The 22,552-nt window shown below is 42.5% G+C and overlaps 1 protein-coding gene across 9 annotated transcripts in view; it reads right to left on the bottom strand.

Annotated features, from left to right (window-relative positions):
* Nucleotides 1-22,552, bottom strand: part of myt1b (myelin transcription factor 1b) — a 52,881-nt gene that overhangs the window by 12,006 nt on the left and 18,323 nt on the right. For 8 of the 9 annotated variants that reach the window (XM_050064569.1, XM_050064570.1, XM_050064573.1 and 5 more), the window contains exons 4-14: nucleotides 21,370-21,400; nucleotides 20,210-20,272; nucleotides 18,212-18,636; nucleotides 15,436-16,677; nucleotides 12,101-12,235; nucleotides 9,993-10,083; nucleotides 9,626-9,742; nucleotides 6,618-6,832; nucleotides 4,764-4,951; nucleotides 1,043-1,300; nucleotides 243-397 (exon numbers count right to left, since the gene is read on the bottom strand). In XM_050064569.1, the coding sequence (XP_049920526.1) occupies nucleotides 243-397; nucleotides 1,043-1,300; nucleotides 4,764-4,951; nucleotides 6,618-6,832; nucleotides 9,626-9,742; nucleotides 9,993-10,083; nucleotides 12,101-12,235; nucleotides 15,436-16,677; nucleotides 18,212-18,636; nucleotides 20,210-20,272; nucleotides 21,370-21,400 (2,920 nt within the window). The remainder of the gene's footprint in view (nucleotides 1-242; nucleotides 398-1,042; nucleotides 1,301-4,763; nucleotides 4,952-6,617; nucleotides 6,833-9,625; nucleotides 9,743-9,992; nucleotides 10,084-12,100; nucleotides 12,236-15,435; nucleotides 16,678-18,211; nucleotides 18,637-20,209; nucleotides 20,273-21,369; nucleotides 21,401-22,552) is intronic. The other variant, XM_050064571.1, reaches the window with a different exon arrangement.

The raw sequence follows: 22,552 nt of genomic DNA, 5'->3' as shown, positions 1-22,552 counted from the left end.
TTTTAAAAATGTTGTTCCCATTAGTGACTTGGGAAAACAGGGTCCAAGTTGAAAAATACCAAAGTTATCCTTTAATGAGAAAATGCTAGCATGCTAACACCCTAAATTAAAATGGAGTAAATGTTTAACATTATACCCACAAACATCAGCATGTTAGCATTGTAACTTTGAGCACGTTAGCTAAATGCGCAACAGCCTCACAGAATAACTAGTGTGGGTGTAGACTTTGTCTTGTTACTTACGAGAGCAGCTCTTTCTTGCTATCCTTAGGCTGGAACTTGACCTTGAAGCTCGGGGTCGTAACCTCTCCTGGGTACTTCCTCTCCTCCAGAGAGTCCTGCATCATGTCACAGTCCTCTGGGTCAGACGAGACGAAGGACTGGCCTGTGTGCTCCATCTGAAAAATGAGTAAAACAAAGATGAGCGCAAATGTGTTGATAATTCCTCTGTGATCCTTTTAATATTTAAATTGTACTAATGTGTTGTTGTGTGGATTGTATTGAGTTTTTTAGAACATGTTTGAGTGATGGCTTTCTTGCAGTAGTTTGTATTTGTATACAAGCACGAAACTTTGCAAACCACCATGTGCACACAAGTCTCTACTCTGATCCCCTTTCCATTTTTTTTGTAGACAAATGATGTTTCCAAATGCAGTGTCCTCATAAAAAATTTACACTCAAAGCCCTTTATATTTCTTTTGAAAAAGTTCAAAGGAGTAAAAATTAGCATATGCCAAAGTCAGGATGGTGCAATGCACCTGACACACCACCTCTGTTACACAGTGCAATGTTTTAACTGTACAGTAACTCTCGCATTTCAGTGAAATAAATGAATAATAGAAAGAGGAAAAGGGGACAGGAAATAAGGCAAAGGGATTAGAGAAAGACAAAGTGATGTAAACAAGTAAGAGTTACTTATTCAAAAAGCTTAGGGGGAATTTTGTCTGTTGTTATTTATGTTGCAACACTTCCCCTGTGACTAATATCACAGGAAATACTGCGTGTTTGGAGCTTGTACTTTTGCTTAGTCTAATTGTACTGACCTCGTCCATTTCCTCCTCCCTTTGGCGATTGGGTTTGGTGTAATCCAGAGGTCCCTCCCACTCCTCCTGCTTGTAGGTGTGTAGGTTTGGTGATGTCATGCCACTGCTTCCACCGTGATGGAGGGAGGAAGATGAGGAGGAAGAAGGGTCTGGGGACCGAACCCCAGGGCTGGTGCCAGACAGACTGCCCTCTCGTTTAATGGGCTTCTTCATGCTCAGGTCCAGGGTGCCATTCTCATCCACCTCAATGTCCATTTCCTGGAAAACACATACGATACTCAGCACTGAGGCCACATCACATCATCAACTTTTCATTGAAATGTTACTACTAAATGATTTTTTCAACTCGATAGTTTTGGAGTCCTAAAATGTTCATGAAAGGAGCTCTATATCAGTAGTTCCCAACTGGTGGGTCCCAATTCAAAAGTGGGTCCCAGGTCCTTTCTTAACGAACTGCAAGTGACTCGCAAATGTGTCAACTTTGTAAAAAAAAAAAAAAAAAACACTTTATTTTGAAGTACAGTAAATTTCCTGCACAGAGCTTTTATTTTAAAGTACCATTTCCTGCTGTAGAGTGAAAGACTAACGGACAGCTACTCGACAAAGACAGCAAACTAGCTCAACGACATGGCCAAACACAAATGTGACGCTGATTTTATTAAACTATGTGGACCTTGAACAAATGACTAAGAAATCTGGACCCCATGGCTGGACCAGTTGGAAACCACTGCTCTATACGATACTCATAGTGCATCTATGATTTAGAGGTTGTCTGCACATGGCTCTTAACATGGAGGTGCCCGAACCGGTGGTTAGCGGCTTGAATAATGCTGGCAGTGTTAACCTGGGGAAACTGGAGGGTGGACGTTACGTTTCCGCCTTGACATTGGAAAACTCGTTGATTTCTGTCGTCATTTTCAGCTGTAATTGTAACGTTTATGGTTATATAGTTAAACATGGTAGTCTGACCTATCTGATGTTTCTGCTGTGCTTATTTAATGTTCTTTGTTGCTTTGCTATCATCTTTGATAAACCAAATATACCAACACAGAAGCTAAAAAATGTACTGCTATGGACGGGGCCGCTGAAAAACTTCTAAAAATTTTAGCCACCCAAAAAATCAATGGCAGTGTAAGTTTATGCTTTTTTTTTTTTAAATATTTGCTCTATTTCACTCTTCACACTGACCAATCAATGCTGCGGTAGACCTGCAACTCAGTGTCCTGCTAAGTTAAATTACTGTTTTTGTTAAAAGATTCTGATAGCTTTGATACAACGGCTTCAATTCCCTGGCTGTCTAACAGCAAGGTAAAACAATGAAAATATTCTAAATACAGTGTACACCTAAAGTGATATTGACTTTTTAGTGTGACTTTTTCAGGTAGCTAAAAAATAACAGCACCGTTTGATTCTCTACTCGACAGTTACTGTAAATAAACATTGTGATTCTATCTTTAATTATCTTTAATTACATTATATTGCACTGTTTCAAGCTTGACACAAAAAAAAAAAAACTAAACGGGTCCCTTTGTGTGTAATGACAACACCTGACAGGAAGTAATGGGCCAATCGCAGTCACAATGAAATGGTCTATAGAGCCTCTTTTAGCAAATAAGACACTATGAAATAAATAATCATATCGATACATAAAGTAAAATATACTTATGAACCTATACATTATAATAATAATTAAAAAAATAAATAAAAATAAAAATTCAACACATTTTCATGACTTTAGTTCCTTTTCAATGTCAATATGGAGATTAAATCAGTTTTTTGATTGTTTAATGGCATCCTTCCCCCTATCTAAGCAGGCTCAACCACTGCTCATTCAGTAGCTAGTTCCTATTGGCAAGGGCAACCAAAGATAAAGACTGTCTTTCTTTTCTTCACAGAGTTGTGTGTCGTTCTATTAAGAAGATCATTAGAACCGCAGCATTGCCAAAGTAACTCTGAATCACTACTGCTGTTAACACTTTAATGCCGCCTGCCTTGTTAAGCTAAATAAAAGCAGAGGTTAGTTATCGTGCCTGTACATTGTACTTTTTTCTTTTCTTTAATACTGAAAACGTTAGGGCTCCATATGTAGTTTGTAACTAGAAAGAGATTAATAGAGAAACTTAGCTAACTAATACACTAATTAAGTATTCTCATTTATAAATTAGTAATGCAGTCTCCTCTGGTGCACTTCAGTGTATATGAGAGGCAGTCCTGCATGATGATGATGATTGTGATTAATTTAATTACCCTCTTGAGTAGATTCAGTTGCAGCACTAAACATACATTAACATACCTACATTTTCATGAATCAGGATGCACAGTTGCATTCAGGGAGGGATTTAGACTCAGATTAAACAAACTTCCATGTGGTGAAATTATTTCTGCCCATCTACCTTGATATGCTTGTAATAAATATTGCCCTCTACCTTGCACCAGACAAGCATTTCTACATCCACACAGCAGTGTGACGCACTTTTCAAAGCGCTACGTTTTCAAGGTTCAGAACACCACCTTCATCACTTAAGCATGTTAGTAATGATATCTAATGCACTTCAGTAATACTTTGCCAACAGCACCAACACTACAGTTCCTCTCTCCGTGCTCTATTATGGTGCTGGCAGGTGAACAGAAACAGAGGGGTGAGATGAGCCATGTTTTCAGTATTCATCTAAAATGGCGCTCATATGGGCTGGTCAAGGGCCAGGAAAATCAAAGGGTTAGGAGAAGAGGAGAGAAAACGGGAACAGTTCCCAGAAATGTCCCTGGTTGATGAGCTCAGTGTTCCAATGTTTCAATATTGGATTTCAACTGGCTCTGACTCTGATTCCAGATCAGTCCCTGGTTGATCTGTGCTGTAATACTGCGCTGCTAAGGCCTGCTCTTGGATCGGTGCCTTGCTGAACAACACCTTGCTCTGCTGTGCTGCCAGAGACATTAATCTTCACTTTTTATCTTTCTAAAACCATGTCAGGAAATCGAAAAATGATGAAGCAGTCACTTTCTCTCCTCTGTGAGGCAAAAAGGCTTTTAAAAATCACAATATGGGGGAAGTGGTGCTCCAATTACACCTCCTGTGCACAGAGAGGGGAAAAGAGGGAGTGAGTGAGAGATAGAGAAAGACAGAGAGAGAAACACAGAGACTTGTGTAGGGAGGAAAGGAGGGAGATAAAAGAGAGTAAAAAGAGATGTGAAAAGAAAATGAAAGAAAGAGTGGCGGGGGTGGAGAAAGAGAGCGGAAGATCCGTCCGGCAGATAATGAAAAAAGGCTACCTGGTGGCAAAGTAATCCAGGGAACTGGCAGCCAGCCAAATTCAATAACAACATGAAAAGTGTGTGGGATGGAGGGATGAAAGGATGGAAGAGGACGGGAGAGGTGATGCAACTGCATCTCAACACCATCCTGTAAGCCAATGCCTCCTGATGATATATTCATGCAGAGTTGATGGGGAGAGAGAAAAAAAATGAGCGAAAGACAGGAGAAGGGAGGAGAGGCACACCCACTGCTACCCACTGCTAAGACGAGAAGAGCAGGGTAACACTTCATAATAATGACATCACCTATAAACTACAGATTCATCTCACAATTGCAGGTTATTTTTGGATCGCCTAATAACTAGGCAATGAAGAACTTATTTCCCATTCCGTTGGGCTTTAATTAAAATCCCAAATAAGTGCTAAATAACATGAAAAAACATGTATGGATAATTGTGGTCTGCTTTACCTTGTTTTGGGGTTTGGTGCTGAGGTTCTCAGGCTTCTCCCAGCAGCGTGTGGACAGGTTCAGGATGGCAGTGGCGGCCATGTGAGCAGCCTCAGCATCATGGGAGTAGTCATAGGCCAAAGAGGAGCTCTTCCCGTAACCGTGGAGACTGAGGCTGGGTGACGGTGACTTGGGGAATGAGGGCTTAGCTGTGGGAGGACAAAAAATATGTTTTCTTTAGGTGATGATAAAAGATGGACACAACAGATAGATAGAAAAAAAGGGTAGACTATATATTTTCTTGCTAGGAGCACAAACTTAATGCTTGGCCAAGTAAAGTAATTAAAACTAATGCTATAAGATAAAGGAAAAAATAAAAAGTGAATATAAGTAAGGAAAGGGGGGAGAGAATCAGAACAAAAACAAGTGTGAGGGAAGTAAGGTTTGTTGGGAGAGAGCCTTTACATGACTTAACAGGGTCAGTTTGACATTTTAGCAAATATGCCTGTTAAAGGGTAACTTATTCATTTTTCAACCTGAACCCTGTATTCTCATATTTTTGCATCTAAGTGACTAAAGTAAACAACAATTTTTGAGAATGGTCCACTACTGAGAGAGAGGGGGCAGCTGTGCAATGCCCACAATGTAACCAAATGGGGCAATTGTGCAAAGTTACTGTACGTCCATTAAAAAGGTTAATTTTGCCACAGACAGGCTCAGATTGTTATTTTAAGAGTTAGAAGTGTCTCTCTACCTTTTGCTTGATCAGGTCTGTTGTTTTTTTGTGTCTATGGACCTGTTTACACCTGGTATTAACATTCAGTGATCCGAACACAAGTGATGGCTAGGACACAGTGCTGTTCACACCTGTGTCTGTCCTACCTCTCCAGTTGACCACTTGTGTTTGGATTTCATTCCTGCTTACATCGACTACACTTGAAGGTCAAAAGGCCCTGCTCACAGTTATTATGTCCAAACTCTCCCTAGCTACTCGCTTGTATGCTTGCTAGTAGAGCTGGAGATATCGGTGTCAGCAGAATTCAGCAAAACATTGGATGGTCACTCAACACTTTGTCCAACTTGTTGTATAAAAGCCAAATTACAGAGCATTAGCACACTGTCACCAAAAAACCCACCACTTCCCACACTGATGACGTAGTAGACGCATCAGGACACATTCGTGTTTTCACTACAAGAAACATGGTAAAATGCTTCTGAGACCACCTTGGCAAGTGATTCAAGTGATGGATCACAATGTGTCTTGGTGGTCATTTATACTTTTATTTAGCGCTGTTCACATGTAATTGGATGACAACACTGGTAACATGAATGAGGGAATAGTGTGATACGTTACAGAGAGCGTAGCTCAGTGTTATCTTAAAGATTGTCATGGGTGATTATTTACCTGATTTCAATGTGGACGAGGCCTTTGAATTCGATGGCTCATTGTATAATTTGAGCCGAAATATATGTCTCATAAGATTTCAGAACAAGACTCCTCCTTGAGTGAGACTTGGACACAATAACAAACAGACCATATCAAGTGAAAGGCAGAGAAATATTTCAGATGCACAAATGTCCCTTCTGGTTACATTGCGATTGTAGCATGGCTGCCAGCTGCAGCCCTCACTCTCAAAACTAGACCAGTTTCAAAAAATGTTGTTCCCATTAGTCACTTAGACACAAACCCATGGAAAAATAGGGTCCAGGTTGAGAAATGCTGAAGTTACCCGAAGATTTGAATCACTCATCATCATGTCTGTACGCTAAATATGAAGCAAGAGCCAGCAGCTAATTAGCCTTATTATAAACTTTGGAAACAGCAGGAAACAGTTTGCCGGCCTCTGTCATTTGTATAAATACAACCTTTCTTACTTTTGAAGGCTTTGGGTGAGGTTTCGCTGGTGGGCATCTTTGGAGCAAGCATGCGCTTCCCGAACACTTGAGCATCGAAGCTTGCATAATCGAAGGACACCTTGGAGTACTTCTCCAGCTCCTTGGCCAGGTTGGCGCGAGGCGTGGCGGGGGCCATGTTGGGCCTGTAGCTGCCGTACTGGGGCACCTCCAGCTGCTTCACGAAGCACATGGGCCTGTGAGGAGGAAAGGGAGAGTGTGAGGAGGTTTGGAGGTGGGGGTGGACTGGGTGGAGGGGGTGTAACGAGGGAGGCAGGAGGGGGATTAAAACAAAATAAAGCAGACAGTAGAATAGAATAGAATGGACACGGAGAGATGGGATATAAAAAAGCATCGACGCAATAAAGACTCACACAATTGACACAAAAAACAAATAAAGAGAGAAGAAAAAGAATAAGAGAACTGGAGAATGAGAGAGGGAGGTAGAGTGACATAGAGAGAGTAAAGATAGGGGCAACGGTGTACTTAGCAGGAGTGCAGCAGGATTAAAAGCTCTCTTATCAGCAGAGGGCACATTTGCATGTTGTACAGCATGGAATTTATGAGCTTTAAGCCCTCTCGTTTTCCTGGAGAGCCTGGGCTTTTGTCAGACCTGTTGGCGTAAATCCACTGATAGACCAGGGAGAGGCAGAAGGGCGGGGGAAGAGAGAAAGAAGAGTGGAGGAGGAGGAGGAGGAGAGAAGAGTAGGGAAGAAAGGAGGAGGAGTGGTGAAAGAGGGAGGCTCAGAGCCCTCCACCCCCTTTGGCCCAGCCCTTCTTTTCCTCCTTAAGCCCATATCTCAGTTTCTGGTCTCCAACCATATGCCCATTAATAAGCTACATTACATGACCTGGCCTGCAGTCACACTGCTGGCACACCAATAACACATGCTCACATCTGAGGCAGTCGAAAAGGAGGATTTTCTGCACAGTTAAAAACTTTCTACCACTGATCACAGGAGATTTTTCCCTTTTTATTTATTTAACATGGATTCCATCAGAACATGGATTGCATGAGGAATTCTTCAGCCCCATACATAACAGAACAACCAAGCTAATTTTAATAACAATCTAAGAAGGAAAAACAAAGCAAGCCTTATTATGTTTTAATCCTCTATGCTTTGTCCAACCACTGATGAGGTTTTCCTCAAGGAAAGCAATTATTTTTCCTATCCTCCCGCAATGCCCCTGTAACTTGCATAATTAGCTTATCAGCAGCATTATTAATTAAAATACCAATGAGGAAGAGCGTGGACTTAGCATAATACCAGTGTCTGGTTTGTGTTAATTATCATTCTTCTGGCCGTGATCACGGTGCCTGACCAGTTGGGGAGATGAATGAAGATAAAGAGATCTCAGTGTTTGAGGTGACAGTAATGATTGGACCGCCATACTGAATGCTTCAAGACTCTCTCACTATATTCAGCCATTCACAGGCCAGCTTTACCTCTGGTGAGGGGCACATTAACCAAGGTCAGCGTTGTCTCTGTGGCTCAGTAGGAAAGTAGCTAACCTTGAGAGAGACTCAACTGTGCGGGGCTTGGACTGGAGGAGAGAGCTTTAATGGAGGTGAAAGGTTCACTTTGGCCAGTGTGGGCATGAATACAGTGCAGTGGTTCTGTCACTCACCATCTTATCCATGGAGCCCCGACTAATCAACAAAAGACGTTTAAGGGTTATCACAAGTCCAAAATATGACTGAATGCATCAATTAGAAATATTATTGATCGAATAATTTAAATTGAGTTTAAAAAGAAATTCAAAAAAGCTTTACACTTTTCTATAACCTCAAATCAATTAATAAATAAGAAAAAAAACTCTTTATATGTCCATCCATCCATCCATCCATCTTCTAACCGCTTCATCCTCTTGAGGGTCGCGGGGGGACTGGAGCCTATCCCAGCTGACATAGGGCGAGAGGCAAGGTACACCCTGGACAGGTCGCCAGACTATGGCAGGGCTGACACATAGACAGACAACCATTCACACTCACATTCACACCTACGGACAATTTAGAGTTATTAATTAACCTATCCCCAATGTGCATGTCTTTGGACTGTGGGAGGAAGCCGGAGTGCCCGGAGAGAACCCACGCTGACACGGGGAGAACATGCAGACTCCGCACAGAAGGACTCCCACACCCGGGATCGAAGGCTGCAGGCTAATGTTAGCAACCCAAGCTCCTACCCTGCCAGTCTGACTGATACTAGAGGAGCAGTAACAAGTGTAGCAACTTTGCTGCTGGACTTCATTTAGATCATGGGTGCCATATGCCATCAAATGAGGAGACTGGACATGGAATTAAATCAAAATGTTGGACTGTCATGTACAAACGTTAGCTTGCTAGCTAGTTAGCTTTGGCAAAGGTTACTGGTGATTTCTTTTGTTATGCTGTTATAATGAAAAGGATCATATTACATTAAAACAACATTAAACTCAAAGAATATGATGAATATCCTAATTTTTTAAATCTTTATTAACAAAGGAATTACATTTGTGGGTTTCTTTCTGTGCCTGTGTAGTAATCTTGCAGGTAATTTCTCGGTTTGGAGTATGCCTCTGTAGCCCTGACACTTTGCCCTACCTGTATCCAAACAAGAAGTGGGACAACCTACCCCTAGATGCAAATGCGCAAAAACAGAGGTGTAAGTGTAAGGGGTGTATTGGAATGGGCCCAAACTTATTTCCATTGTGGTTGTTGCTGAGGGGAAGCCATTAAAAAGTAGTATCTTCTGTTGTACCAATAGTACCAATCAGTTTCATCAAAACTGATCAGCCTGTCTCTTTTTCATCTACCTACTGGAGGTAATGTTAAAGTTAAAAGCTTCATATTTCTTTTTACACTCCATTTTAATTATTTATTAACAATTAAATATTGTATTGTTTGACTTGTCAGCATTGGGGCTCCATACTCTGCCTTAAAAAGAAGGTCAAAAAGCACTACTTCAAATGCCCAAAGTAAATATTTGGATACTTTTTTGATCCCTGACCTTAACACTCTGTCGTTGGGACTTCCTTTGAGGTGCTCGCTGCCTGGCTGAGAGAGATGCTGCTTGTCGTGGCTCTTGGACAGCTTCTCTGCAGCAGCGATGGGGCATCCAGAGAGACTGCAGGGATCGAGGAGAAGACAAAAGTGGAATATCAAAAGGAGAGCATGTTGCTGACCGTGTAAAATCTGCATCACACTGATGTGGACTGACACATTCGCTGTCCTGCATATATGAATATATGAGCTTGCAAATACACAAAGGGAAATGCATGCCCTGCACATAACACTCTTATCAGCTGAAATACACACAGTCAAACACAAATAGAGATCTATACACAGAGACTTTACTGTAATGTAAGTATGAATACCTGCGATGTGTGTTACGGTTGCTGTTAACATGGCCCTGACCGGTGCAGCCAGGTGTTGGACACTTCAGCACATTCTCATGCATGGCCAGAACTGAGGAGAAGACCACACACACACACACACACACACACACACACACACACACACAATCATAGCATCAGAGAAAATCCACAATCTAATTTAAACTATTTGAAATACTCTTTTCGTGTAAGGGAATGTATGCGAATTGTTTGGGTTGGGAGAAGGGTTGAATCTTTTTATTTTCTGTTATTAGAAGAAAAGACACACCCCAGAATTATAAATATTTTCTCCTCGTCTCGACTATGGCGAACATAACAAAATGTTGAATATTCCAGCTACTTTGTTTTTTAACAAAGCGTTACTAAAAAGTAACAACTCTGTGGCTCCTGCTTGAATATATTTAACCCCACCCAAAGATTATAAATGATACAAATAAAGTTGAATTAGATCAGATGATGTTATAGCCATTCATGTTTGAGGTCACGTGTCTGGCTTTCTGTCCAAACTCAACTAATCAAAGGGCCGCATTTCCTTGCAAAAAGGTGTGTCAAACAGCAAAATGTTAAAAGTTATGGTGCGTTCCATTTGCACTGGAAAGTCAAACTTTGCACGTTTTTAGCTGGAATGCCCCCTGAAGTCAGATTTTCAACTCAGAAAGTCGGAGGAACCTCACTAACCCTGATCTCAGAATCCAAGATGGCATTAACAGTGGTGAAGGCTATAGTGATTTATTGTTTATTAGCACCTCTGTCTTGGCACAGATATGCAAAGGGCCCCACCACCTCTCCTACACAGATTCAAGTCACACAGACTTTGTGATGGTTTTGTGCTTCTTTGTAGTCATTATGTATCTTTTTGTGGTTCTGTGTCTCTTTGTGATGGTTTTGTTTCTCTATGTGGATGTTTTGCCCATTTTTGTAGTTATTTGGTGTTTCTTTGCAGTTCCTTTGCATCTCTTTGAGGTCTTTTTGACTTCCTTCTTGGGTGTTATGTGTTTATCTGAGTGACATTTTGCAGGTGAAGGCCAGGAGGTCCCCCTGACACTTTGGGCCCCTGGGCCTGTGCCAAGTAGGCCCGTCTAAACTGTGGACACATTGCTACAATGTTCATATGCACAAAAAAAACAACTTAATGCATATTTATCAACTGGTAATGCTAACAATATCTCATCTAGCTAGAACTGGTATTGCTAACAACATCTTGGTTTTCTGACTTGTTGTACTAGAACGCAGTCAGCTTGGGTGCGATGTCAATCACAGCTCTGATTTTCGACTTTCGGGGTACATGGTACACAGCATGAATCCCCATCTGTAAATAGTTAAAGTCCACAGCTTGCTAATCCACAAGGCAAAGGAAGACAACTCTATGCAGTTAGCAATCACCTTTTCTTCTTTTGCAATACATTTTGAAATAAAAAATAAATCTGGAATGAGAAAAAATATTCTCTGCTCTCCCAAAAACTACACCTACACTAACAGCAACAAGAAAAACTCTCCTTCTTTTCTGACCTCCTCTGTCCCTCCTAATAAGTTTCGTATAAATACCAGCAGGAATATGAGGTGAACCTTAATCAGGGAATAGCAGGGAGCTGGACATTTAATGGACCTGTAGTCATGGCTACAGTAAGATGGCCTCTAATAAGTATGTACCAAGTATCTTTCCAATCACATGGAAAGATGGGGCTAGGCAGGAAAAACACACTGTAGATTCCTATCTGCATATGTTTCGAGAACCAAGTCAGTGAACCAAATCCAAACATCTATTTAAAATGTTGGTAGCCTGTTAACCTTTTTTTTTTTTTTTACCTTTTAGCTTTTATGTGGTTGTCTGTATCGTCCAGCAGCAGTTTGAAAAGAGTGAAAAGCCCGGTAATACTAAAAGCATCAAAGTGAGATATTTAGCAGCTGCTGAGATCGGATCAGATCAGATTAAAAATCAAGATTAACTTGATATCACAATACTCCATGTCTAACTCCACTGTCTGTGAGGAGAGGTAGTGTGTTTCTGTCAGTGTCAAACTGCCCTCTGTTGTCACTTTTTCCTTTCTCTGTGCTTATTTTCATCCTCTAAGCAGCTGAAGAACACTCACTCTCCGGGGGGATCCTGTCCTTGTGCGGACAGCCTGACAGGCTGCGGTGGTGGGGGTAAAGACCGGTCACGTGACCTGTCCCATCACACCCCGGGGTGGGACACTTGATCTCCCTCTTCTCTGGCCTGCTGCTCTCTGGATAGAGGCAGAGAAGAGGATGGAGGGAGAAAGGAGGAGGAAAGGAGAGAGGAGAGGAGAAGCAGGGTGGTGAGAGGGACAGAGAAGGAAGGAGAGATATGAGGAGAGGGGAAGGTGGGATGAATAAGGAGGACAAAAGCAAGTGGTTAATGCCATCAGACAGTCTGCTTGGCAGAGCATGAAATCTAGACGTATTTCAGACAGCTGTACAAAAGCGACACCATCTGTATCCGCTCCTTGTGTCTTATGTATCTCTGTAAACGTAAAAGGTGTTTTATGCATTAGTATAAATGTGTTTTGTGTGATTTTCGAAATGAAATACTGACAAATAAAAGAAACATTACAGCTTTTCAAAGTTAACCCGAACAATGTTGACCTACTTCTACTGTGCGCTTTGATGATTTTCTCCCCTCTTTGCTACATTGTCTGATTTTCAAGGATCTTGTTCAGATCTTGGACAAAACAAAAAAACAGGAACAAATGACCCAACTCTAATTTACACATAATTAAAGATGCCTACTCCTCCCTACTGCTACTGGAGGTATGGCAAGCCACTATTGGTGGCACTGGAGACAGGGAAAAGGAGCAAGACGATGGTGCGATGCTCTACTGGCCTTCAAATTGAATGTTAACGAGACATGCATCTCCTAATTAGCGTTGAGCAGAACAGGAATGTCACCACAGGAGGGAGTTGAGGCCAAGGAGAGGGCAGCACTACCAGGCATGTAATCACACTACTGCTATACTGCGAGGAGCATGACAAGTGGGCAACATGCCAACTGTGAAATACAAGGCCTGAACACATGCCGCATGTAAACAAACACTCCAGCGCTGACTGTGGAACAACCTGCGCTCTTCCTTTCTCTCTCATCTTTCTCTCTCTAGCGTGTTGTCATCTCTCTCACGCTCCCTCTCTTGCTGTTGTCCCTTCTCACCCTCTCTCTGTAAGCACTTCCTCTTCACTCTTCATGGAAGTCTATTCAGCTGGAACCACTTCATCCACAACACAGTGGAGAAGGGAGGAACTAAACGGTGACTCATCGCTGTTTATTTGGTACACTGTGTTTATTTATATGCTCTGCTCCCAACATTATATTCAGCACATGTGCTGGTTTACAACATCGTTCTCTGTAGGGATGCACTGATGTATTGGCCGCACATTGGTTTCGGCTTTTGTCCTTGTTGACTACCATCGACCTATTAGCATAGGAAGATATTCACCAACGGCAGCAGCCGATGTTTTTCTGTTGTGTCACATCGATTTTGCGCAGGCTAAAAAGCAGGGCTCCAGACTAACAACTTCCTGTCTTCCCCAGGACAATAAAAAACGTGTTTGGGATGACCAGAGAATTTCTACAGGATGCCTTTGGGACATAAAGACACAGTAAACTCACTCTTGACGCATCTGAGGACGCAGCCTATTGTTTTCCTGATAATGCTAAACTGTGAAGAACACATCCATGTTGAAATCTGCTGGAGGGAAGCTAGTTTACATTAGCTGTTAGCAGCCTGTGACTGCAACTAACAGCGGACACAGATTGCACTGGGTTACATTATGATGCATTCATGCTGTATTCAGTGAAAGTGAGTATTGCATGAAGGTATTTTGGGGGTGGGGTTAGCCTTTAATGACAGTACTGTTTTGAAGCGTGAAAGGTGGAGAGATGGGGGACGACATGCAGGAAAGGGCTGCAGACTGGAATTGATGTAGTCACTGTGGCTGGGACACTGCCTTTGCACATGGGGCGCTCTCCGTACTTACTGGGCTACTGGGTGCTCCCCTGAAGGTAAATTTTAATCTTGTAAAACTTAGTTTTAGAAACTTGAATGATTTATATTTTATTTAGTAAAAAGGATCTGAAGCAGTTTTAGTTTTAGAAATTTTTCATGTGAAAGAAGGTTATATGGCTTTCATAAATTTGTATGATTGACTTTGTGCTCATTCAAATATAGTGTAAAGAAAGGCTGAATTAAAACAGCTCACATTATTTTTGTTATAATGGAGATTCATTTTCCAGGCACAAAAGAGTAGAAAACAACATAAACAACAACAAAAATGAAATAAGGACATCAGTATCTGCCAAATTGTTATTTTAAACATCAGTATTAGCCCAGAATTTCACATTTCTGGACCCTCATGTACGTGCTGTGGCGCCCCAAAGGGTGGTACAATTGCTGCCCTCTCCACTGGCCCCCCTTGGCAAAAAATACCTGGAGGCTGACATTACTGTGTTTAAGAGGCTGTGGCACATTTTTTAAGCTATCGTGAATCTATGGTATATTGTGAAACCTGACAACCTAAGGCATCCATTGGTATCAAACACGTCAACACAGCTTGTTGGGAAGGGAGCTCAATAACGCTCTATGGTAAGGTTAAATTTTGGCAAGGGAACAACTGGCGTGGCCATTTTTCAAAGGGTCCTTTGAACTCTCACCTCAAAACATCAGAATGAAAATGGGTCATATGGGCACACACGAGTCTCCCTTAAACATGAGAAAGCCTGTTCACCATAAGTGTTTTGTTATTTACAATCAATGTACTCCTTTAAATTAAAGCTGTATTTTTTGTCTTTTTAAGAAAAAAAGGAAAACCTGCCTATATGATGAACAATAAATCTTCTAATACATGTATATACATATACATAACATATTAAAACAGGATTGTTGTGTAACTTAAAATGTTAACTGTGCCTAGTCTGTGCACATCAGATAATTAGGAACATAAACTGTAAAACAAGAAACCAAGGTATATAAGGATATGATTTCATAACTCTCACATTGACACAGTTTTCAACTACCCTATATGCTTGAACAGTATAAGTGAATTCCTGAAATTCTCTTATGGCTTTAGGTTTTGGTATGTCACCCCAAGATTTTTAGTGTCCCCATCTGCACCTCTATGAAATATTTTTGCGGGCTGTCTACGTGTGACTAAATGCATATTGATATGTTCTCTGAATATGATTTTCCACAAGGTAAATATCAAGTCTCAGATGTTGGAGTGTCCTTGAATTTACCATCAAGGTGATGACCCTGCTTGTAGCAGCAATGCCATATGATGCTAACGCAGCTTTAAAAGAATACATAAACAAAGCGGACTAAATGTTCCAGATGTATTGCCTACCTCAAGCAACCTTCATGTCTCAGTACATGTTGTATCTCTGCCCTCCCCTGTTTGTTCCTTCCCTCTGCCCTACCTTTGCTGAAGTAGCTCTTGCGGATGACGTCCAGGTGCTTGGGCCTGTCATCCATGGTGAAGTATCGCTGGTGGTGGATATCTGGGGCGCGAAGCAGCTCTCTGGGCCCGGCTGGCTTCACCTGCTCTGCCTTCAGGGCAATGGCTTGCTCCAGCAGGCCCAGGTTCCCTCGGGTTATGTCGAACATCTCCGACTCGTCCGTCACCGTGGAACGCTGTGACAGGCTGTCGTCATCATCGCGCTCGTCGTCCCCATCCACATCATCAAAGTCTCTCTCCTCCGACCTATCTGATCGTACCTCGATGATGTCGGGAGAGGCAGAGGACACGGCTTTGTGGATTTTATAGTTCTCACCTCTAAGGCTGGAAATGTAGTCCTCCAGCGGACTGGCCCTGTGGGAGCTGTAGCTTAAAGGAGGGCTGGCCTTGTAGTTTTGAAGTGAGCTAGGTTTATGAGAATCATATTTGTGGAGTGGACTGGCTCTGTTGGTGTTGTAGTTTTCGAGGGGACTGGCCCTGTGTGAGTTGTAGTCCTCCAGAGGACTGGCCCTGTGGTCTTCAGCCTTATTATGTGTTCCCTGAGCTGCTGCGGTGCTGGTGATGGTGCGGATGGCAGTTGGCACATCAGATATGGGCAGAATGTGGTTTGCCTCCCTGTGGTCCTCTTCATCTTTCTCCTCATCCTCCTCTTCTTCTGCTAGAGTGCCCTGCCCCTGCTGCGCTGGCGCTGCCATCTCTTCCTCCTCCTCCTCCTCCTCCTCCTCCTCCTCATCATCATCTTTGATCTGTTCGTGGTGGACATCTTCGGTCAGATATTGGTGGTTCTCCTGGCTCACGTTGTTGCTCCCATCTGGGCACTCTCCTTTCTCATCTTCTACCTTCTCCTCCAACTCCTCCAACTCCTCCTCCTCCACTTCAGCTGCCTCCTTCGGCAGGACAGATGACTCTTCCGGTGTTTGAACTCTGTGTGCCACCTCCTCCTGTTCCTCCTCCCCCTCATTCATGTCCTCCTTCTGCTCGTCCTTTACTTCTTCACCCTGTTCCGCCGCCACAGTGACATCCTCCTGAGTCTCCACAGCAACGGGCAGCTGAGGGGCCACAGTTGGAGCAGTGCTGTTGGAGACTCGGCCGAGGTGGAGGAGAGAGTTGGCCACCTCTTCTGCACTCTGGGAGGGAGACTGACACTCCTCGGTTGCAGGTGGCGCTGCTCCAAGCTCAGGCTCGATGATTACACACTCCTCTTCTGTGGAAACAGAGATGAAGAGGTCAGAGCTGTGACACAGAGGAAAAAGTGAGTCATGCAGTGAGCGAAAGCTATTGTCAGCAATGTCTTTATCATCACTGGCGTCACCTTTCTGCCTGCTAAGTCATTCACTGTGAAGTAAAAGCACCTGCCGTGACAGAGTGTGTCCATGTAAAGCAGCCTGTACAGGCAGAAAAAAACTCACTCACAAAGTCCCCTACTGCTCATTAGGAGGAATGGCAACTTATCTCCTGTAATATTGGAGACCAGTGTAGGGACTTTTTTGCATCTTTTGTAGTGGCACTTCTCAATGATTTCAATTATTTTCTTTACTACAACATCCAGCAAACACTTGGCTATGTTAGTGAACACTCTCTAAATGCTAACTGTAAATGATGTCACACTCATTTATAAATAATTTATAAAGAGACTCTCATTTATAAATTGTATACCACCAACAAAGAGTTTCACAAGTTAAGACATACACAATAAAGGTTAAGATTAAAATTAATCCTAACTGTTGATCGAAGGAAACCTTAAAGGGGACCTATTATGTTCAGAGTTGTAATTTGGGTTTCTACTGAAACATGCTCATATGCTGAATGCCTGAAAAACATGACTGTATGACTGTAACAGGACATGTTCCAGCAGGAATATGATCCGAACAACATCGGAGTTGGCATTATATGTATATATGACATAAAATAAGGAAAAGCACAACAGGTCCTCTTTAAACAAAGAACTGTAAATAATGCGTTTTGAATTTACCACTTAAAAACAGTTGTTTTTCTCAGGAGGAGCTTTCCAAAAACATTTGAAAAAAAAAAAAAAAACAGAAAAAGAAGAAAAGAAAGAGAAAGCGAAAGAATACCCTGATGATGTCATAGTTACGTTATCGAGTTAACTGGGCATTTCAGAAGCAGGGATGTAATGAGAGACAGTATTAAGTTGCATTATGGGAAATGTAGAATTTAGTATTTTTGGAGCTTGAACCATACAAGAGACTTATAATCAGGATGTTTCTGTCCCTGCTGCTTCAATATTTGACCAGTCTTTGACAGAAGTAATTTAGTCCGCCCAGACTTGGCTTGGGAACTGAAGGGGTCGCTCGCTCAGGTCCACGTACATACCAAGTGCGGAGTGTGGACTGGTAGCTGGAGGGGTGCCAGTTCGCTTCCTAGCACTACAAAGGTGCCCTTGAGCAAAGTACTGACCCCCAACTGCTCTGGGCGCCTTTTTATGGGCAGTCCCTTCGCTCTGACATCTCTCCATTGATGCATGCATACTGTTTGTGTTCGGATCTGTGTGCGTGTGTGTGTGTGTGTGAATGTGTGTGTGTGTGTTAGTGTGTAATGTGTAAAAATAACAGCAAGTGGGAAAAAAAGTATTTCCTCACAGGGATTTATAAAGTATATCTTCTTATCTCTTTCTTATTTTTTGTATCTATCTTGTGTGAATTTAGTTGTAATAGACCTTTTTTCACCAGTGAAGAAGAGGCAAAGATGACTGCTTGTCTAAAGCAGGGGAAGCTTACCTTCATCAGCTACAAGTGTGTTCTCCTCCTTCTGATATGTCTCTTCTTCTTCTTCTTCCCTTCCCTCTTCCTCCTCCATCTGTATTATCTCCTCCTGTCCATTTGTCTGTCCATCCTGCGTCAGGTACTCTGTCACCTCCTCTGTCACCTCCTCTGTCTCCTCCTCTACAGCTGCCTCCCTCGCTTCATCCTCCGCCTCCTCCTCCTCCACCTCCTTGGTCTCTCCTGCTTTCTCTCCGTCTTTCTCTACGTCACCCTCAGCCTCACTGCTGGCATCGCTCTCTGCACTGAAGCCCTCATCCAGGGCCAGTTTCAGGGGGTGGGACTTCCTCTTGGAGGCAGGTCGCTCTGTTTCCTGCTCTTGCTCCTGCTCAGCCTCTGCTTCCTCTAGACGGCGCTTTCTGGCTATGGGGCATCCCAGAATGCTAATGCAAGAAAAGAAAGACAGAGATGGAGAAAGAAAGATCATGAATAGCAAACAGGGTTGTAATCACAAGTCACAAACACACTTACCTAATAAAACCTCATGCACCTCATCATGTCCATGAGTGACTTTAAGCAGCATGATGGAGGGTGTTTGTGCGTTTTGACATGAAGAAGGATGGAGTGGTTCTTTCAGCAAAGAGCGTAAGTCAACACATGGCCTAGGGGGGCGCCATGCCGGCTCACTCAGAAATCACAACCAATCTCAGCCAATTGACTGGAACGTTTAATGAACAACTTGTACGGGGAGGCGGGCAGGCGAGGCAGTGGAGGGTGAAATCCAATAAACTCCCTCTTACTCTCACCTGGGAGATGCCGAGGGAGATTGAGGGACGATCTATAAACAAAGTGCATCTGAAATTGCCTTCCGAACGAATACACATGTAAACAGATAGCTAATATCTGCCCCTCAATAAAGAGGAGTCACAAGCCAGTGAGCTGCCCCGAGTCTCACAAGGTCTCTGAGGGCAAGTGACGCGGACGAGGAGGGAGGGAGAATTAAGCTTGAATAAAACCTGAAGAAATCACATTTCACTGCTGTCCATTGAACACTTTATTACTTTGGTTTAGATTTCGAGGTTTTTGGGCGATCTGAAAAACAGCTATTCTCTGATTATTTAATCTCAAGCTCTAAACATTTACATTTTAACATTATGGGTGTTTTATTATCTCTCTCTCTCTCTACATATATATATATATATATATATATATAACATGAATGAACTGCTTGTTTTTAACATCTGCTGTCCATACTTATTTTTGCGAAGAGGCAAATCTAATCGCAGCAGCTCCGCAAAAAATCTAAACTGTTTTTTTTCTTAACTGCTTTATTTTAGTCTAAGTTTTTGACTTGAATTGACTTTACTCTTTACTACAACCTTGACGTTAAATTTTTTTTTTTTACATGACTGCAGTGATATTTCATTTTTAATCAAGCTAAAAAATCTGGACTGCACAGCACTGAGGGAAAGATATAAGCAGTGCCATTCTCATGTTATGGTAAATATGAAGCTATTGCCAGCAGCAGGTTAACTTATCTTAGCATCAAGACTGGAAACAGCAAGCCTGGCGGTGACTTCCTGAAGCCTTGTCCTAACTGTGCATGACATGATGAGGGACCAAGAAATAGTCCAGTACAGAAGTCCCCATAAAAACACATTTTTACACTTTGGTTTTTGTGTGGATTAAATGAGCTGTAACATGTGAGATGGAGGATTTTGTTACCTCTGGACAGAGCTAGAGAGTCAGTTTTTACAGTAAACTATGCTAACTGGCTGCTGGGTGTACCTTTATAATTAGCAAACAGACTTGAGAATGGTATTGATCTTATCATCTAACGCTCGGCACAAAAGCAAATCAAGTGTATATCCCATAATGTTGAAATATTCCTTTAAAAATATCAAGCTCTCACGTGGTATTTGCCACAAAAGCAGATGCTGTGAGGCAGAGAGGACGAGGAGGACAGACAGACAGAGAAGAAGGACAGACAGAGGGTGGGTTTATAATCTGCCCTACCTTCTGTGTCGTGAGTATCTCCCACTGATATGGCCAGAGCCATTGCATCCAGGGGTGGGGCAGCTGGATGGGATGGATGGAGGTTAGAGATTATGTTTAAGACACGGTGCATTTTAGTCCCTATGCAGAAGCAATGATAACCACGGGCCATAAACAGAGTAAATTAAGATAAACAAAGCAAAGCAAAGACATGCAAACTGAGCACACATGTCACACAAATGCACATGCACAAAGATATGTATCCCTCCCACCCCATCCGTCCAACAGACACACATAATGCATGAATGCAGGTGGCATCAAGCCGGGGAGAACATAATATTGTATGTCGTACATCAACCCTGGCCTATATCCTGTTACTATGAGCGATAAGGATCAGCCGAGACCTGCTGTAATTTCCCCTGCTCTGCTCTCCTCACCAGTCATCATCATCAGGCCTTGCTCTCTCTCCCCCTCTCCTCTGATTCAGGTTGCTATGACCCCTCAGGACGGCTCATTTCAATTCTCATTAACTTCCCCCAGCAATTGCCCTTTATTACTCCAATTATCCTTATTATTAATTTCACTTATTAAAAAATGCTGCATTTGCATTTTAAATGAGGCACACTCTGCCCTCCCTACTGTTTTTTCCCCCTTAATCCAGAAACCAAAAGGCTTTTTTTTTTGGAGTGTTGCGCTCAGATCGATGCTCGGAGGTGAAGTGTGACAAAATGAGAGAGGATGAAAAAAATAATTTAGAAGGGGGAGAGGACAATGGGCTTCATGACAAGTGAGGCCCTGAGAGCTGCTGCCTTGGTTGTAAAGGGGAAGAGAAGAGGAAGGTAGAGCAACAGAAAAACAAAAACACCGCCCCTCACCATCCCCTCTCCTCATGCTGTATCCTTCGATTGGATTGCAAAAAGATCATATGCCCCTTTCATTGCATCTACTGTATGTGTTCATAGCAGGAAATAGCAAAAGGCTGTGAGAAATCAATAGCAGCCTGTTGGAGGCACTGACCATGAGCTGAGAAGTGCTGATGATAAGAAATAAAAAAATATATATATACTGTATCATCTAAAGAGGCACTGATAGTGAGTCTACGAGTGCCGGCGGGTGCTCTACGGTGCACATAAAAGAACTTTATGAAAGGGATTTGCACAAAGATGAAGGTGTTTCCTTACCTCAGCTCTTGTCCTACGAGCTCAATAGGAACTGAGGGAAAGGGGGAGTGAAAAAGGGGGGAGGAGAAGAAAGACACAGAGAGGGAGAACAAAGGTGAACGACTGCTCAGAAAGCTGCGCTGCTGCTAAAAAGAAACTCAGATCAATAAATCACAAATGCATACGAATCCCACGAGGCTTCCTCATAGAGGCTTACACACTGCTGACTGCATGATCAGGAGAGAAAGAAAAAAAAACACCACCTACACACTCATGAGCTCACATACAAACACACACACATCTACATGCAAACATACACACATACAAACACATGTTCACAAAGGTGAGCGGAAAACAAACAGGAGTGTAAGCGCTGGCCTGCGCAAACATGCTGTATGAATAACACACACATACAAAGGCCAACGCGAAAGCATTCACACAGAGGAGAAAACCTAAATCAGCCAAATTGCATCGTGCTGTTCAGGAAAAAAGTGACAATTATATGCAGACTTCAGCAATAAAACATGATTAATTGTTGCACTTTAGTTATCATAATTGGCAAAATGAAATTAAAAGGAAAACTGCCTCCATCAGTAGAAAACAGCACTTCTTTCAGGGACAACTTATAGTAATTGCCTTCAAAACATAAATCAAGCTCTGCTCACAAACAACACACACACACACACACACATTGCTCTCAGCTGGCTATAGGCATCGATTGGGAGTTGAGCGATAGAATGAGTTTGGAGAAATATCCTATTTTCATTTGGAGTAAACGAGAAAACAATACCATCCTGGAGAATTCAGTTTGAGCTCCGGTATCACATGCATTAATCACATGTCAGAAAGACCGCGGGTATCAAGATACACTAAGAGCGTAGAAAAATACACACACTAACACACACACAATGTTGACGAGTGTGTGTGCAACATCTCGGTTTCTCAGTCTTTCATCATGCTGTTGGAATGACTGGACGCCTTCCTGCGCTCTGAACGCCCTGTGAACTGTTTCTCTGCTGTCTCGCTTCTAAACACCAAACACACACACACACACTTGTACACACACACACAAACACATGAAGAAACACACACACATATCAATATGTACAGTACATACACACAAATATGAGGACAACACACTAAAAATCACATAAACACACACTGATAGACATTGTGTTTACTGTACACACATGTCCATATGTAC

This window comes from Epinephelus moara, chromosome 16, assembly GCF_006386435.1.
Source record: "Epinephelus moara isolate mb chromosome 16, YSFRI_EMoa_1.0, whole genome shotgun sequence".
Lineage (NCBI taxonomy): Eukaryota > Metazoa > Chordata > Actinopteri > Perciformes > Serranidae > Epinephelus > Epinephelus moara.
This window is presented reverse-complemented; position numbering and strand designations above follow the sequence as displayed.